General features: G+C 45.6%; 1 protein-coding gene across 3 annotated transcripts in view; it reads right to left on the bottom strand.

Moving 5' to 3' along the window:
• The window catches only part of nkain4 (sodium/potassium transporting ATPase interacting 4), a 42,713-nt gene extending 25,772 nt beyond the window's left edge, over window positions 1–16,941 (bottom strand). For all 3 annotated transcript variants that reach the window (XR_014597515.1, XR_014597516.1, XM_084014421.1), the window contains exon 1: window positions 16,664–16,941. Coding sequence is in view for 1 of the 3 variants with exons in the window: in XM_084014421.1 (XP_083870547.1) it covers window positions 16,664–16,717 (54 nt within the window). In the remaining 2 variants the exon portion in view is untranslated. The remainder of the gene's footprint in view (window positions 1–16,663) is intronic.
• Between the last annotated feature and the right edge of the window lie 2,161 nt (window positions 16,942–19,102).

Genomic DNA, 19,102 nt, shown 5'->3' with positions numbered 1-19,102 from the left:
TATATTCTCCCTGCATAAATAAAGGATATATACAATTCAAAAAACGTACATTTGATCCTGTATTATGTAAATCAGGCTCCATTTCTTTACTTGTCCACCATGACAGCAAGCCCCACATGATGCTATTTACAATTAATCCCATAATGGGAAACCACCACGATCAACTTATTGAGATTTTTTCGTGATCCACGATAAAAAAAAAACCTTCGTCACCTCCCCATCTACAGCGCTTTCCAATTCTCATAATGTTGATTCATTCTTCACATACCAAACTACCTGAGCTCCTCTCGTCCAATATTTAGAACAGCAACGCGAAAAAACCCAAATTAAGGCAATTACAGGCTTTCAGATTGTGAGTCTCTATTTGCAGACCATTTAATTATAATACCATCGCCAATCCAATTCCATTCCATTTCCAGTGTGTGTGTGTGTGTGTAGGTGTGTATGTCGAGCTGTGTTGTCATTGCGTTGTGTGTCGACATGTCATTTCCAGCCAAGCGCTGGAAGATGGATGAGGGAGGGAGGAATCTGCCGCGGTGATAAGAACACACACACACACACACACACACACACACACACACACACACACACACACACACACACACACACACACACACACACACACACACACACACACACACACACACACACACACACACACACACACACACACACACCCCAAATGTAATGGAAATGTTACCAGCAACCCGATGAGGCATTGTGACAGGCAGAGGAGAGGGATGATCAAATGCTCAGTAATAATTAAAAATGAACAGAAGCCAATAACTCCGCAGACGGAGGTCCGGGTGAGTGAACTGTGACCCGCACCGATCAGAATCACGTAAAAACATTTAGGAATCAGCTCGGCAAACTGGAGATAAAGCCTTCACTCTAATGTAAGAGAGGAAAAGAGGGGGAAAAGAAGAGATAATTGTCAGGAAACAAAATTGAGATGGATGGGGGAGAATGTAGATAACGAGAGAGCAGAGACTATCCTAGACGTCGCACGCTAACGGAGAGCGACGAGCTCCCGCCCCCTTAATAACCTCCGTCTATCTGCTGGATGGAGCGGCTGAATGGATAAAGTCAAAAGAGTCACAGAGAAAATATCAGGAAACTTGTGCAGGAGGACGTTTTTTTCCAGTTGAAAGCCGATGTATATTTAGTTTATTTAGTTTGGTTGATTCCGATCCACATCTTAGAATGTGACATATTGTGATATTAAACATACTGAGCGACTGCCCTCCACCAGTTCAAACCCAGCTATTGCAACTGAATTTTGCTTTCATCAAAATTGAGTAAATTACATTTTAGGACATAGTCGTTGTGACGTCACCCATTGCATTGTCAACTACAGTTTTGAAGCCTCGCTTGAAGCCTTTTGCAACCACTGAAAGGAAGTGACCATATTTGGACTGCAGAGGAGCAACGGGTGGATCTGATGAACACAAGCGGACCTGGATCCATCTGGTTTTCTGGTGTGAAGCTGCTAACAAAGTTATAATTCAAGGTCAACTTTACAGCTATGCGTGCCGTTAAAGTCGTCTTACTAGCTGACTGCAACCTGTCAATCACAAGGTAGCTCCGCCCCTAAATCATCCCCTGCTTTCTGGTCAATTATACTCTAAATGGACCATAATTTCTCATAGACTTCCATGCAATCAGACTTCATTTTGCAACAGAAAGAGTCGCCACCTGATGGCCAGAGGAGAGAATGCAAGCTAAAGGCACTTGAGCGTTGGCTTCACTTTTCAGAAACGAAGGTTGCCAACTGGCATACATGTCTCCTAGCCTTATTATAAATGTTTAGTTTATACAGTATTTTGTCACTAACAGACCCTTTACAGCCATAAACATAATAGTAAACATGAAATCAGCCAGGAATTACACCGCTTGCTATCAAAAGAGCATTAAATTACATACTTTTACAGCATTCTGTGAAGACATAAGACAGAAGAAGCAATGTTAACGAGAATAAAGTCTCAAACCAATCGGGGGAAAGGACAAATGTGTGAGAAAGGCAATTTTACACCCTATCAATTATATTAATGAGCAAATCGTCAGCTGCTCAGAGGTGGACGCTGTCATTAGGCAGGCAACCATCTGGGACCGCAATGACCTGAAGCTGCAACAGTTCAATGAAGTTTCTCATCCACATTCATCCGAGCAAAGAGCTTTGTGTCATCACAACCGTTTATCGGATAATTAAATAACTTTGGAGCCCCACACCTCGACAACATCAGATAACGTGACGGGACTTTGTGTTTAAACATTTCTGTAATTGAGTTAGTGAAGAGTAATACCCAACAGTCTGTATATTTGACCTCCTGTGTCCATCTGACAAGTCAAGGTAAAACTGTATCTCCCTCCGAACGATATCAGACAGAAAATAGGATTCAGTTTATCTTCTCATCTTGAAGATAGTGATAGCTGAGCTCTCAGACTGTCCTCTGGTTATCCTGGTGGGGAAAAATGAGATCCAGGCTCTGAAAAAACAGCCTCGGGCTCTTATATCGGTGTACTTGATAGCAATGATATGAAGTGTAATGTTGTTTTCACACCAAACTTGAAGCAAATTATCACCTCGTGTTTTAACACGAGAATTTGTGTGAAATCACGTCGCTCGAGGTGGTCGGGTCTAAATACCAACGTTTCACACGGCTGAAAGTCATAATCCAGAGTTATTATTCACACATTCTAACGAAACACATCTCGGCTGGTGATCGCAGCTGTATGAACCAAATTAAAGCTGTGATTCAGATGCAATAAACGGATCAACAAGATGCAGAAACAACTATAAAATGATGCCAATTTGACAAACAAGAAAAAGCGTAGTCATGTCTGTGTGGAAGAATACAACACACACACACACACACACACACACACACACACACACACACACACACACACACACACACACACACACACACACGTCCTGACGTGGTCTGCTGCAGGTCAATAGTCACACTAATGAGCACCAACCTTCATCCATCCAACACACATGCTTAGAACCCTAGATGTATTCATTACACACAGCCGTGGACCCTGAAACACATCCACCAGTCATTGAGTTAAAGAAGTGTATAGGCATGAGGGTCATCGTGTGTGTGCACGTGTGTGTGTGTGTGTGTGTGTGTGTGTGAGTGTGTGTGAGTGTGTGTGCTCCTCTGAGATGCTGTATAAGCCTATCACGTTCACTGCTAACTCAATAATCCACCAAGATGACAACAATCAATCACGAATAGAAAGGCCTCTGCCCAACCGGACACACACACACACGCGCACAGACACACACACACACACACACGGCACAATTAGCCCCACGATTCATAGGAAGCAGCTTCCTGGAGAGTGGGGTAAAATTTGATCAGAAGATACCAACGCTCTTCCAGGAATAGTGAGCCGGCCCGTAAAAGCCTCCCGCGAGCAACAAACGACTCCCTCTCGGGTGACGGTATCTCTTAGTGTGTATTTTGGTTTTGTGTGTGTGTGTGTGTGTGGTGTGTGTGTGTGTGGAGGAAGCGTGTTGCCCACACATACCACTCCTCCCAACCATAAATACTAAGCAATTAAGGGGCGTATGACAGCTGGATGCAAGGAGCCCCTCTCACCTCCACAGCCGCCCATCCTTTGTTTGCTCCATCCTCCCCTTTTTCTGTTTTTTTTTTAAAACTCCTGAAACCATGAATTATTCCCTGCTTCAGCCACGTGACACCAGATTACCAACATTGTAGACCTGAATCCTTCTGTTCCATGCTGTTGGCTTGTGTATGTCCTGTGCCTTTTCTAGCGTCTGAGCACTGAAGAACACCCAGACAGACCCAGCTTTACACCGTAATCCCTCCTTTTCCTCCAAACATCAAAGTCTTAAAACATTTCAATCATCGTCACCTTCTTCAACGCGCTGTGAGGAAGAAGAAGAGGAAGGAGAGGAAGGAGAGCCACACATTCCAATAAAAAAACGAGCGATAAGAGGATCAGAGCAAAACGTGTGTGTCTGAGAGGGAAAACACGTTTGATCCGCATTATATTACAGCTAATTAAGATGTGAGTGTGTGCTGCAGATAAGCTGAAATACATGAAAAGCAGTTTGGCTCTGCTGAAGCGTCCCACTGGGATCTCAAGCAGAGACCAAAACATGAAGCAGAGTGGATTTGTCAGTTGTTTATGATTAATAACTCAGCCGTACCGCTGTCACAAGTTAGTGATGTGTGCACTAGTAGGACACACTTCTGATGAGGTGTTAAAGCCCTCGCACAGCAGGGGGGGGGGAGAAAACCACATGGAAATACTCGGTCCTCTGGGTCAACAGGATCCTGTTGACCCAGAGGACCGACTACCAGGATCCTGTTGACCCAGAGGACCGACTACTAGGATCCTGTTGACCCAGAGGACCGACTACCAGGATCCTGTTGACCCAGAGGACCGACTACTAGGATCCTGTTGACCCAGAGGACCGACTACCAGGATCCTGTTGACCCAGAGGACCGACTACTAGGATCCTGTTGACCCAGAGGACCGACTACTAGGATCCTGTTGACCCAGAGGACCGACTACTAGGATCCTGACTGACTGTAAGCTATTGTATTGGGTTTCATTTTAGAGAAATGCTCCGAGTGAATTTGAGTAAACAATTATGTAGTGTGTTTATGTCCAGGGCTTTTAATGTGAAAGGGAAGAAGGGAAGGAGCTTTCGTCAAGGTCGAAAAGAGTAATAAAGTTTGTCTTCTTGGTTCGTACTACGGCATGTTCCGTGTTGTTGTTTTTTTAGCCTGGACAAAATAACTGCCAAAAACTTAAATTGGCAGAATAATATACTGGAATCACTTTACCTCACATTTTGGCAAGAAATAAAGGAGATCTTCGTCATAAAAGACAAATAAAAAATATATTTATTTATTACTTCTCTGCCATGAGAGGTCATGTGACAATATTCACGATGGAGGGATTTTTATCCTGATAAAACCCTGTATTGTCCCATTCCTACAACCCACATTCCATCCCCACAATGTCTGATTTACTGAACCCCCCCCCGATAGCGAGAGGATGGAGGTGACCCTCTCGCTCTCTCAGGTCTCCACCTTTACCTCCAGACACTATAAATCAATGTTCCTGTCCCCTCTGATAACATGTTACTGACTGTGTCATCAGGATCTATGGCTTTGAGTGTGTGTGTGTGTGTGTGTGTGTGTGTGTGTGACTCCAGGCTGCATGACTCATCTATGTTCAAACATATAACTGTGACTCACGTAGTCGGGCAGAGAGACGACACTGAGGAGGAGATGTGAGGGCTGAATCACAGAGAATTACCACATTATCTCCCATTTTCCCTCCTTATCTCAACGGACTTCACTAATGGGGGGGGGGGGTGGGGGGGTTCTTACTTAGACGTACAAGCACGCATCAGCCAATGAGACCGGGATCCAGATAACACAATATGATTCAGGGGGGGGAGGGGCTATTTGCTTTCAATATGCCAAAATTACCGGTTCCGCTTCGTACCGCGTCTCGCACTCCAACTGGCAATCATACATTACTGCCTGCTGGGAGTCACTGGGACTCCGGGGGCAGAACGTTATAAAAAGCAGCCAGCCAGCCAGCCAGCCAGCCAGCCAGCCAGCCAGCCAGCCAGCCTCTGATTCATGGTTTGCATTTTACCGTCTCGTGTATGTAGTTTCGACATGCAACTGCACTGTTATTGTTGATTTCCCTCTCAGATATGGAAATTACCCAGCAGTAACTCCACTTCTATGAGCGCTCTGTAAATCACTGGTTCCAGATTTGGCTGTTGAGATCCCCCCTCCCCCCCTCCCCTGCTGTCGGGGTCGGCAGATGGCAAACAGCAAAGAAAGTCATGAAAAACCTCTTTGCCACACAAACTCTGGTAGACTTTCTTCTTTGCATATTGCTTGTAAATGACTTGATAAATGTTCCTCTCCAGGGTCCTCAAAAGAATTCAGATGAAGCAACGAGAGGAGGATCAAACCTTTGGATGAACTGGCGAGGAAATATTAGGTCTCCATGGGTTCCCTTGCTCTGAGATCAGAGTCCTGACCTGGTCTACGAGGCCAACATAACACTTAATCATACTCTAATCAGGTCACCGAGGGTCTCCTTTTACTGCCGTGGCTCTCAGCTCCGATCACACATCATAATAACTACATGAGCAAACATCTGAAGACCCTTCTTTAGTAACCCACGTAAAATATGTTTTTAACTGACATTAAATTGATTAGTATTTATTAGGATTTATCTACCGGTTCACTATGGAATGTTTTATTGTTGTGTGGGAGGTAAAAACACCTTCAAATTGAACTGAAATGCAAACAAATATTCCCCTGGAAAGGTTTATTTTATTTCAAATGTCAGATGTGCACAAGCAGGCGAGAGGGGGGCGGGGTTTGTCTGGTGTTGTGACATCACTTTGGCCGCGCCAACTCACTTGCAACCCTCGTGGGAACGGTGGGGAATAAATCAAGCCGTCGATGTCGTCATTTTTAGGGGGTGACCAGCCCAAAAAGATTGTGAACCAGGATCTAGAGTGTATTTGTTTGCAGGCATGGATATCGTAAAACTGTACTTTGTTATGAACCAACCTACCATTAGCATTAGTACAAGTTAGCCCGATGCCCACACATCTTAGCCTACTAGTACTATCCAGAGAGTCCTAAAAGAGAAAAAGAAAAGCTGTTCTACTCCAGATCTAAATTGAGAGACAAACCATGAATCCTAATGTGCCACGCTTCGCCCTGACTTGTCTTGTCTTTACTCTGCGACTCCCGGCAGTCTCAAAAACCTTCTCAAATCCAGAGTTTCACCTCTCGGCCGGGTGAAGTCATTATGCCCGGATGGATGGATGGCCCTTCGGTGGTGCCTGATCTGCCATCTTAAGCCGTTTGAAATATGGTCCGTGCAGCGAATCACACGGCGGCGAGTCCCTTTGAACTTCACTAAGCGCCGCTTGTTTTAGGACAGCGGTGCTAAACAGACACCGAGGTAAAGTGCTCATTGCAGCAGAGTGTTTTTTTTCATTTTTGGCAAAGTGGCTATTGAGAGCCTGTGAATCAAAGCGCCCTTTATTTAAGCTGAAATATGTTAAACTCTATGCACGCTCTCGGTGCTAATAACATGCTAATCTCTCAGTGCTATTGGGAACACACAACGCACAAATCCGTCCCCGCTGAAAGAAACACCATGAAAGCTGGCGCTTTGAACCGAGACTCCCTCTGGACACGGCAAACCGCTTTCAAACTTCTCAGATTTATTTCGTGTCGTAATGTTCTTTGGGTGACTGTCGCCTGGTGAAGAATAAGCTCTAAGCATCTTATTGACTGCACTGTGGTTTGGTTCATTTATCAGCCTCCCTTCTCTGAATACAGTCCACGATCAGACCAGACCAGAGCCTTCCCCCGTCTGGTCTGCGGCCGCTGACCTTGTTGGTGGTTCAAGTTGTCAAATGGCGAGACATTCTGACCTCCTTTCAGTCTCTCCACATCTGTGACCCGGTTCTCCCCGCACATCTCGTGTCCTTTGACTTTGATTTCATCAACATTTTCATCCACTCTTTTAGGAGTTTCCCTGCGATGAGAGTAAAGCTGCAATATAAGTACAGTTGCCCTTCAATTAGAAATGATTCAAATGCACAGGCGTCTGCATTACAGTCCCGGTTGACGGTCTCGCCGGGAGTCCAGTCCCTCGCCACAGGGGAGAGAGGTCCAGGTGATGGCTGCTGTAAAGCTTCCCACCTTCCCCCGGGCCTGAAGGTAACTCATGGGAAACCGATCATAAGAAAAAAACGAGAACGGGAAGTTGTGGCATGAAGAGTTAATCTGCATGCAGACATCGAGGTGTCGATGCTGAAATTTCAAGTTTCATTTCATCGTTTTTTCACAGAAGACACTGAAGGAAAGGAACAGGTGTCATTAATTAAATTAAGGATGGTTGAGCTGTATTCAGCTGCTTCAGTACTTGTGAAGTGTTGAGAATAGAACAGATCTATTGTTAGTGCTGCTAGTAACACCTGTGCTTTCCCCACTTTGACACGTCACAATGCAACGCTGTGAAAAAGGCCTACCAAGTGCCAAAGTGCTGGATGAGAGTCAGTGCAGGTGCAACACCAGATATTATATATAAAAATAAAACATAAATGGAATTATGGTAACACTTTAGATTAGGGAACACATATTAACCATGAACTAGTGTCTTATTACCTTATTCTTATTAAGTGGTTTACAACAACTCCCTAACTCACGATCAATAAGCAGTGATTAGGAAGTTATTGATGGGAAAACTCTCACATTAGTTAACGGCCTAGTAGCTGCAGAATATGATCATGCAGAATAAGGCATTAGTAAGTGATTTATAATGGCTTAAAAACAGCCAATATGCTACTAATATGCATGCTAATAAGAAACTAGTTCATGGTTAATATGTGTTTTATTTATTTACATTGTTTATTTGCATTAACAGTTAACCTGCTGTGACGCTCACGTTCTCAATCACAGCAGCACAAAACCCACATTTCCTTTTCTACTCGACGGTGACGCGAGGCTCGACACGCCGACAGCGATCCTCACGAGTCTGTCTCCTGTAAGAAACGCTTATCTCGCCCGTTCCCGCTCTTCCTCCACTTCACCCGCCAGCCAACATTTCCTTTTGAGTTTTATCAGCCACGGTGGGATTATTAGAGGCTAAATTTTGACTTTGCTGCGTCAACTCGGGGAAGAATGTGGCGGCGACGGTGGTGGCGGCGGCGGCTGTGATTCCAGCCTCGACCCGAGGGATTAATGTCACTCGTGAGGTTTTGTCTCCCTTTTGGTGTGGCTCCAAATTCCTTGTTTGTTGTGTGGGTGTCAAATGAAAAAAATGAGACAGCAGACCGCAACACACACACACACACACACACACACACACACACACACACACACACACACACACACACACACACACACACACACACACACACACACACACACACACACACACACACACACACACACACACACACACACACACACAGAGGAGATGACGGAAATACAGCCGTGGATAAAACCCAAACACAACAATGGACCGGGTGGAAGAGAAAGTGACGAAACGAGAGCAGCTTAAACCAGCCAATCCTCTCTCTCCTTTCTGCCTCCTAATGTCCCAGATCTAACTAAAAAAACGGTTTGGCCCAATTAACAAGTAGGGAACTTAGTCTGAGGAAATTCTCATCACGAACAGTCACCAACGGGCAAACAGCTGTCAGCAGTTTGGACCCTCCGGCTCTACTTTTCGCCATAATTGAGTCAGTAATGTTCTTTTGCATCATAATACCATCACTCATCATCTGGCGTCCACCAGCAGAGGGAAGTAACGTCCCCGCTGTCCGACCCGATCACACGGCGCAATCAGAGCCAAAAACATCCGTGAAGTCATCAGTCGCTTGTAAAACAAGGCCCGAATGCCAAGAATGAAAAAAGCTAAATAAAAAAACAGCGGAGGGGTTTGAGTGAGACGAATATGCTTCACGGCCGTTCGACTGAATGTGATCTATCAAGATAGTCATCCCAGCTGTGGTGCTCCCAAAGCAATTTATTCCATGCCACACTTTAATAAATGACACCGCTGGAACCGCTGGAATGGAAAGAGAGAAATGGGCTTGCAAATAGTTCTGGTTTTATCTCCATTATAGCTTAATATTGCAGTCTTATTGATGTGGAACACACACACACACACACACATAAGCCTCCTCATGGATGGGTATGCATACATGCACGCGTACATGCACGCGTACATGCACGCGTACATGCACGCTCCCATCCCCAGCCCAAGGTTTCCACTATAACCACATAATTAATGGTCTGTTAAATTGAAGACATTAAAAATGGCGAACAGTTGTAAAAAAAAAAAAAGGCCACCAGGGACAAAGAGGAGATGGGTTTTCCAAGAACACACATATTATCATAAACCAACATGCACGCAGCAAGGGCAGTGACTCCCGACTGCAGGGGGAAGGTCAACAGGAAGTCATCCCCTCCTCTCAATGAGCAGAAAACCCGGCCGCTCTAATCTACGTTGAACACGCAAAGTCATACTTAAGTGTAAAATAAGCCAGGGAACCACTGGGATGTATGCGACGTTGCATGGGTGGGTCTTTTCTTTGTGGTGAGGTTAAAGGCAGTGTATGGAAGTGGAGCTATCTTTAGAGTTGCATTCGGCGCCGCCCCCCCGCCAATGCCGCCGCCGCCGCCGCCGCCGCCGGGACTCATCTCCCCCCGCAGCACGCTACCTCAGATTTGCATCACACGTCTCCGTCTGACAGGTTGTTTTTTAGTTTTTAATCTCCGGCAGGGCTCTACAGCATCTGATTGTATACATAAAGGTCTCCGTGGTAACCGTGGTGAGGAGGTGAAGGCAAACGTAGAGCTCTCAGGTCTCCGGGGGTCATGCTCATAATTGGCCCAGAGTGAGAGGTCGAGCCACCGCCCATCCCCCCCACTTTTCTCTCTCTCTCTACATCCCTCCACCTTTCTATCTACACCCTAAATCTCCATTCTGGCCCCCACCGATAAATCATGTGGTGATCAATAATTCAAACATATTCCCAGCAGGGGGGAGAATAAAAATGTAAGATAAGACAAAGGCTTGTTGTGCTTTAACAAAGGGTATATATAAGGGGCGGGGCATGCACATTCATTACACATTCAAGCCTCTCATCCCTGAGTACCCTGGGTGCATTGGGCTCTCAGGTGGGATGATGACACGCTGTGGGGGGGGGTCAGAAAGTCTGAGGAGCTGTGCGTTTCCATTTATTATGCAGTCACCTTGCCTTCGTGACCTACAATACACATTCTCTTGTTAAATCAACTCTTCTTTGTGGCTCAGACAGGAAGTGTTCGGGCCCGCTCTTCTGTGGACGAGAACTGTTCCAGCATAGCAATCAAGCCGGTTTAGGTCGGGACCACAATCAGCGCTGAACACCGGGGGGGGTCTGACAGCACACAACACACATTATACTTAATTATGTCGACCTGTGTGACCTTCAAAAAAAAAGCATAAGGTTCGCAGAGACAATATAAGACGGGGTTAAGACCTTCACTTCTGAAATCACACGTAGTCACATACTGTTCAAGCCTTCTGCCCTCTCGCCTTTCACAAGGAAGGAAGGAAATATGAACAATGAACTATGAAAAAGGACTTTCTTTTAAGATTAGTTGATGTAACAAATTGACCCAAAGCTCTTTGAAGAGCAGAGAGTCCCTTTCCACAGCGGTCCCCATTGTCTGAGCAGCAGCTTTTAATCAATAGTCATGTAATTTTAATTATCTCTACAGCAACTCGTAAGTAATTCATCCAACGAGGTCCTAATGACAAGAAACAGCATTTCTACCCATGGCTGGGTCCCTTCAGATCTTTAGCGGTCTTGTATCAATTCAGCATAGATTTCTTTGCGTTTTTTGTTCTTCTTTACATCTTCTCTACACGGCCGTGTGGGTTGTAAACGAAGGCTTGTCTTCAATCGCTAGGTGCTCTCATGGCCACTGTAGTAATGAGCTGTTAGTATTCAAAATGTACAGTCTATAAAAGCACAGCGCTCTACAAATTCACTATGAGCTTGACCTACTGTGTGACCTTTTAACCCCATCAGTAAACTACGCAAACACATAAAAACGGCAGAGGCCGTGCTGATTGGGTAATCACGTCAACGCAGCGTCTGAGGAGCGTGAAGAGTGTGTGGAAGTGCATTAGGCGACAAATATGGTTCAAATTACTTCAAACTAATTGCATGTAAGTTCAAAGTCGTACCAACACCAGCAACTGCTCCTGCTTTGGTTGCTTCTATGAGGCTACTTTAAGCTCCCCGACACGAAGACAAACTCTGCTGTGAAGTTTGCTACAACAAACAACCACAAGACTTCATAGAGAGAGAAAATCAACAGTTTTATATTCCTGGGAATCGCCATCGCATCACACCAAGCTCATTAACGGAGCAAATAGAAAGCATTCGGACTGGAAACATTACAAACAGGACCGGAGCGGGGGATTAAAACCACCCAGAACATCATTGGTTCCCGTCTACTGAGCATCAGTAGCATTGGTGATAAGAGGTGCCTGCGAATGATATTAAAAAACAAACAGTCTGTTTACCCGTCTGCCGTCTGGCAAGAGATACAGCAGTATCAGCTGTCCGACCAGCAGACTTCAGGCTGTGAGACCCCTAATTCCACCCTCCATCCTTTACCATATAATAGTGACAAATTTGGCTGCTCCGGCACACTTAAGGTGGGCTGACCTTTAAGGTGAACAAGCGCTAGTCATCTGTAAATTACCCCTCTGCCTAACTATTAAAAGTCATCTGTCAAAACACTTTTTGTCTGTTAGCGGTAAAAAGGTTCAATATTAACACACCTTCTTCATACTGTTGATCAATGCCCGCTGGGTTCCTTTAGTGGGTTAGATACCCAAACCCCATAAGTCCATGTCTGACTTGTATGTAGAACCTGTGTGTTCTCATGCTAACTGACAGCTCCATTTAAGGAAGAAGCCAACAAATACGTGGCTGCTGGCATCTGTTGGATTCTTTGAGAGCGCCTCGATTCTCTGGACACCAAAGCTGTGTCTGTGTGGTTAATTCAGAAATCTGATTTTGCCACCATCTGTGCAATCAAAAACAGAATGTGTTTCTAGCTCTCAATGATGCGAATCACAATCCAGAGAGGCTTAATGAGAACCAACAGGCCCAGAGAGGGAAGAAGAAGAAGAAACGGAGCGGTGATGACCATCCACTCTATTCCCGCTGGTCCATCTCCTCCATCAACCTGGCAGTACCACGGAAATACAGTTCATTATCATTGATCTCTGAAGAAGTTACACACACGCTCCACAAAACACAGATACCGATGCAGCCGAGAGAGAACAGCTTTCTTATTTCACTAGTTACCAGGGGTTTCCCATAGATCATCTCCAGGGAACCAGCAGGCCGGAGCAGGACTATACAGTGGGAGTAAAAAGGCTGAGAGAACGCAGTCTTTTATTGCCGTTGTTATTCTTAATTACAGCTGTGCGATGCATTAATATCAAAACAGGTAACGCTTGTGTCTGCATGTGGCGGCTGCTTATGTTCTTGCAATGAACACCAAGGCAAATTCCTTGTATGTGAAAACGTACTTGGCAATAAACTCCTTTCTGATTTCTGATTCTGAAGCAAATAATGTAGCATTGAAAGCAGAAGAGGAAAAATAAAATCCTTTGTAAGGTGTGGGAGATGACGTGATGCCTGCCGAGGGATCATGTCGTTCCTCTACAGGAGGAGGCGCTGGAAAACTTTTCTCTGAAGCACTTTGGATGAACTCGTTCACTATGAAAGATGCTATATTCTCTAGCTGTGTCATGAAAAGAGTGGTGTGATGAAAGATACTTCACACCCAGAGTGCTTGTGGGAAGTTTGCATTTCAAGGTGAGGTATAATCTCTGGATCACCGTGACAACGCCTATTTCTTCTCATTGCTCGAGATCAAATAAAGACCGCTTCCCTTTTGTTTCTCTGCTCATGTCAAAGATGATAGAGATACACAAAAGGCTGCAATCTTTTCCCGACACGAGGACCTACTAACCCATAACTCCCAGGTCACGACGCACAGCTGTGTCCGTGTGTGAGGAGGCGTGCATGAAACAGCGTCCGTTGCGAGGTTGCATCCCTCAGCACCAGCGTTTTCAGGGTCAATGTTCACTTTTGATCTCATTACCCGTTGCTCTGTGTGATTATGTGTCCCCGTCTGCCCTTTCCCGCAAAAAAAAAGAAGAAGAAAAAAAACACACCCTGACCAAACGAAGAGGCCCTCTTCATAAATCACCAACCCTTCCACGCCACCGCGGTGCAGCATTAACCGCCAGCTCCATTCAGAGCATCGTCCCCCTCCACCGCCGAGCCGCTTCGCTGACATGCACAATGCGTCTGGACCGGATCCCGTGTCCCACCAATGGGAACGTGTTCCACGTCCAGGTCAGCTCGAGGTCAAACACTTCAAACGGCCCGACCCCCGTTGAGGAAAAAAAAAAAGCTTGTCTGCGTCTCGGACTACAAACAAATCATTAGACAGACAGGGCTTCCTGCCAACGCCAGCCATTCTCTGGGGCTGGTCGGGGTTCTGACAACAATCCAGCCCTACTGTCTGGACTAGTTAGGCTGCAGAAGGGGATAGGGGGGGTGGAGGCGTATCGATCAATACTGGCTCATTATCTGTTGCCTGCTGTCCCGGAGAGGCGAGTCCCACCACCGCTCGGGCCCCGTTGATGAGGAAAGCGCACCACAATTCAATTAGGGGATGGCCCGAGATGCCAAAAGAGGTTTTGATCAAAGCACCATGCCTGGCTAATTAGCCCGGCCCGGCGGTTCACAGGGAGCCTATTTTTACATCTGAGGAGCAGAGTGTGTTGTTTTGTTAATGGTAATTTCACCCTGTAATGGACTGGGAATAACCTGGCTCATTGTCAATGCATAGGTTTGAGCCAGGAGAGAGTGGGGAGGCCTCTATGTATATTCATGTTCACACACACACACGGCTGCAGCCCTGCGTGACCTTTACAAAGGTCACACAAGGTTTAATGCAACCCCTCTTCACAGGTTAAACTCATCGAGAGTGTGCAGGTGTTGCGAGTGTGTGTGTGTGTTTTTTTCCTGCAGACAGGAAGTGTCAGGTCATCCCGAAATAGTGCCAGGGGAAAATAAAGCTGTTTCCAGGAGTCTTGGGGGACTTTTTAGGCAGCGCGCTGACAGCTTTATAAACCTCTTAACAAATGGTCGACCTCCTTCTCTCTAATGAGAAGAGGTCTGAAAGTCTGGGAAGGTGGAAAACAGGTGTGTCCCTCAAGGTGGGTACGTGGGGCCTCGTCGTTTGTGTGAGACTCCCACAGACTTTTAAAAAGGCTGTCAGGACACAGACTCAGGAAGACTCTATAATGTCTCTATTCATACCTCACAGATGCACAGGCACAAATACACTCCAGCAACTTTGACCATGCAACCCTGTCTCCTGCTAAATAACGGCCCATACAAGTACTACACTCTGAATTTAGGTGTTTCAAGAGTACGTGGCTTCCGCATGGTGACGTGTTTCTGAGTGAAACAGGATATGGAGGGTTAAGGTTGCATAACGTTGGGAGGCATGGCAGATTGATTCGATGGATGGACGTCATGATATTATTGGTTGAAACTGGTTGGTGCTAGCTGATGTTAGCACACGTCATATTTTAGTTTTTCAGTTAGAATAAAAGATTGGATTTTTATATAATCGGTTCACAATATCACCGGGGATGTGATCTAAAAAGGCATTTTTAATTTCAGCTCAACTTAAAAAACAGGGTGACACACATTAATGGTTAATGAACAAAACATACTTCAAAACAAATTGGTTGGTTTTAATCAAATAAACATCATGATTCGGCTTAAAGTGGCTACGAAATCGAAACAAACAAAAAAACGTGGCGGTGAAAAAGAGGTGAAAGCCCTGTTTCTCTGACCTGTGATCCAGACATCCTGCCTACGCAGACTATGTAATAACCCACGACAAAATCAATTTCCTTCAAAATGTAATTCACACAATGCACCTTCGTTGTGTTGTGATTTTTTAGAAAGACCGGGCTGGAACGTTTACAGCCAGTAGGACAGGAAGTCACTCAGACGTGTAAAGTTTGTCTTTTATCTCAGAAACAAAACACTGAAACTAAAGGCAGCGATTAATTTTAAATGAAGAGCCTCGTAGAGAGAAACCTGTAACTCTCAGGGAGGAGGGTCACACAGGGTCACAGAGAATACAACATTATGAAACGGATGGATTCTGTTTAAACACCGCTATGACCGACAACACCTGCTTCTTCCCATCAAATATGTTTTGTTGTGTTCCATTTTTCCTTATTTTTTTTATGTTCAATAATGTGTGATATAATATATCACACATTTCCCCATCTGACTCTTTGTTCGGAGAAGATTTTATTGCTCCCTTAGCTGTTAAAAGCGACATTTACTCGCACTCGGTTTTAATACCACCATAAATAACATTGTCACACCCTGTCACGTAAACTCCACCCGGTGACAGCGGCCTGTGTGTGTGTGTGTGTGTGTGTGTGTGTGTGTGTGTGTGTGTGTGTCATCCCAGACTGCAAAAGGCTACCATCCGTAAAATGTCACAGTCACTGGTGAGAAACTGAAATTAATTGATTACAAAAACACAGCTGGTTTGAGCTCTGATGTTGAGATCAGAGGAGACATTTCTGTTTCTGCAGACGATACATGTTTTTGCATCAGGAGGAGGCATCAACCCTGGACAGACAACACCATCTGGAGTGTTATCGGGTCACCATGATTATTCCAAACAAGCAAATCCACACATCAGCACACAGCCCTGCATGCTGCCCATCAGAGTCTGCAGGAAGAGGAGCTCCACGTTGCTGTCACAACAGTGCAAGTATAGAAGTATTCTACCACTCACTTAAACCGGGGGACACAACACAGTCAGTCCGGGCAGGAAAACGTGTTTGCAATGAGTTGCAGAACTTTTCTGATGTCCTGATACGTCTCATACTCTTTTTAACACGTGATCAAACAGCAACAACGAGGGGCTACTCGGAAGAAAGGCTTGAGGCAACGCTGAGAGCAGAAACTTGTCAAACAAGAACTCACCAACTGCAAAGTGCAGATGAAGATCAGCGTGCATCGTCCGCTGCAGCAGCCCATTGTGTCAGCAGCGTGTCTGATCCGGGAGGGAACGGGGGCTCAGACAAACCGGGGGTCGGACGGAGCTCGCGAATGTGCCGATCGGACTCAGTGTTGATCCGAGCACCGGCGTCCCATCCTCCGCTGTGTTGTTGAGTGGAAGTCAAACAAAAACACACCACCGCCCTGGCTGCTGGTCTGCTGGTTCGCCTCCGCTCCTGGCGGCCGGTCGCACTTGAGGTGACTGTCTGGGTGGGTGGTGGCGAGCCGGTGTGAGGAGGAGGAGGAGGAGGAGGAGGAGGTGGGATGTGGCTGACTGAGGGCGTAAACTGGTTCTATGGTGAGGCAAGAGAGAAATTAACATTAACATCTTCAACAGAATCAATCAATTTATCGCCATGGCGACTGAATAACATTTCTATTAAGCCAATTTAAAGCAATTACAATCACAGATAAAGCGATAAATCTAAATTCCAGGCATTTATTAGTGAGGCGACGTTAAATAATCACACGCAGTGTTTGTCGACAATTAATGTCAACGTCTTAATTTTTTTGTTTTTTTAGGTTTAATGGCTTTAGCGGGTGACGGCGCGTGTGTCTGCGCGTGCTGAGGAGCGCGTGCTGAGGAGAGACCATCGGGTTAAATTAGCTGCTGCTGCTAATGATGAAGACGGTGGTGGAGGACAGGCGCCATCTGGTGGCTATTTGATGTGACGCACTCCAGAAGCGTCCCTTCTAGTAGGCGACAGGATTATTATTCAAAATTGAAGGCCTTTTTCTCAATTATGGCCCAATCACAGCGTACCCCCCTAAACCCTGAACCTCCAGGGTCTGAACTGGTGGTAAGGGGTCGAGTGTGAGAGGCTGGAAGGCCTTGGAATAGCTTTAATACAAATGGGACAACACTTGACATGTTACTTTGATTGATTTGAGAATAATCATTTATCATAATTTACTTGTTTAAGACAAAAGAGCAGCAAAATTAAAGTAAATGGTAGATAATAAACCAGCCCATTTCTCTCATTACAGGTGTTCTATGTCCCATATTCAATCCCTAATGTTTCTATGTAATAAACCAGCCTGAACACTCATGTGTCGTCATCTTTGTTCCCATGGTAACCCACGCGTCCCAACACTATGATTTGTGGGAAATTGCCATACACTGTACATAAGAAGTCATGATGACGTCGCCAATCGGTTCTGAACTGTGGTTTTGAAGCCTTGAGTTCCACAAGGCAGTCACCATCTTGATCCAGTGAAAGGAAGTGACCATATTTGGACTGTTGAGGAGAGACGGGTGGATCTGATGAACACAAGCAGCAGAACAGCTGGATTCTGGTGAGTGAATCTGTTAACAAAGTAAGCTTCATAATTCAAAGTCAACTTTATAGCGAAGTGTAAAAGTCATCTTAGTAGCCAACTGCAACCTGTCAATCACAAGGTAGCCCCGCCCCCTAAAGCATCCCCTGCTTTCTGGTCTGGTGGACTCTAAATGGACCATGATGTACTAAATGAACATCATGCTGGATTGAAGAAGACTTGAAACTAGAGATTTAGACCATAAACTCATGTTTACAATGTTTACTGAGATAATACATCAAGAGAGAAGTAGGACCATTTTCTCATAGACTTCTATACAACCAGAGAGGAGTCGCCCCCTGGTGGCCAGCAGAGAGAAGTAGGACCATTTTCTCATAGACTTCTATACAACCAGAGAGGAGTCACCCCCTGGTGGCCAGCAGAGAGAAGTAGGACCATTTTCTCATAGACTTCTATACAACCAGAGAGGAGTCGCCCCCTGGTGGCCAGCAGAGAGAATGCAAGTTTAAGCCACTTCAAGTTCTCCTATCATCTCGGACACCTTTACACTCACTTTTCAGGGTTAAATTGTTATTTTGTATTAATTTCTTTACATGAAACTTCCACTTTTTAACACCACCCCTCCTCCTTAAAAGCAGCTCTGTCGGCCCTCCTCCTCCAGCATGGAAGCCGGTCCCACCTCCTTCTCTTTCTCTCCCTCAGCACCAGCTTGATAAATCTTTTACGCGTCTGCGAGGCTGAGTGAGGGAACACTTCACATCTCATTTCATCACACATTCCTCCGCTTTCCTCTCAGCTCCGCCGTCCTACGCCGCCCAGCCCACCTGCGTCCAGCCGGGGCCCAGGAGGAGCTCCTCCCCCACTGCCGCCAAAAATAACCTCAGGGTATTTATGGAAGCAAGCACGAACCGAGGTTTTTTTTTTTTTTTTTGGTTGTTCTTTCATCATGAGAGCTAACAACTTGAAGGAGAAAAAAAAAAGCATCGTGATCAATTTGAAGTAGCTTGGGCATCATCCTCCCCCTGCATGTGTCGTCTCTGGTGATTGATCCGTCTGTGCTCCCGTTGGCCTACTTTCAGATTCGAC

This window comes from Eutrigla gurnardus, assembly GCF_963514095.1.
Source record: "Eutrigla gurnardus genome assembly, chromosome: 8".
Taxonomy (NCBI): domain Eukaryota; kingdom Metazoa; phylum Chordata; class Actinopteri; order Perciformes; family Triglidae; genus Eutrigla; species Eutrigla gurnardus.
The sequence above is the reverse complement of the archived record's forward strand: the minus strand, read 5'-3'. Positions and strand labels throughout refer to the sequence as shown.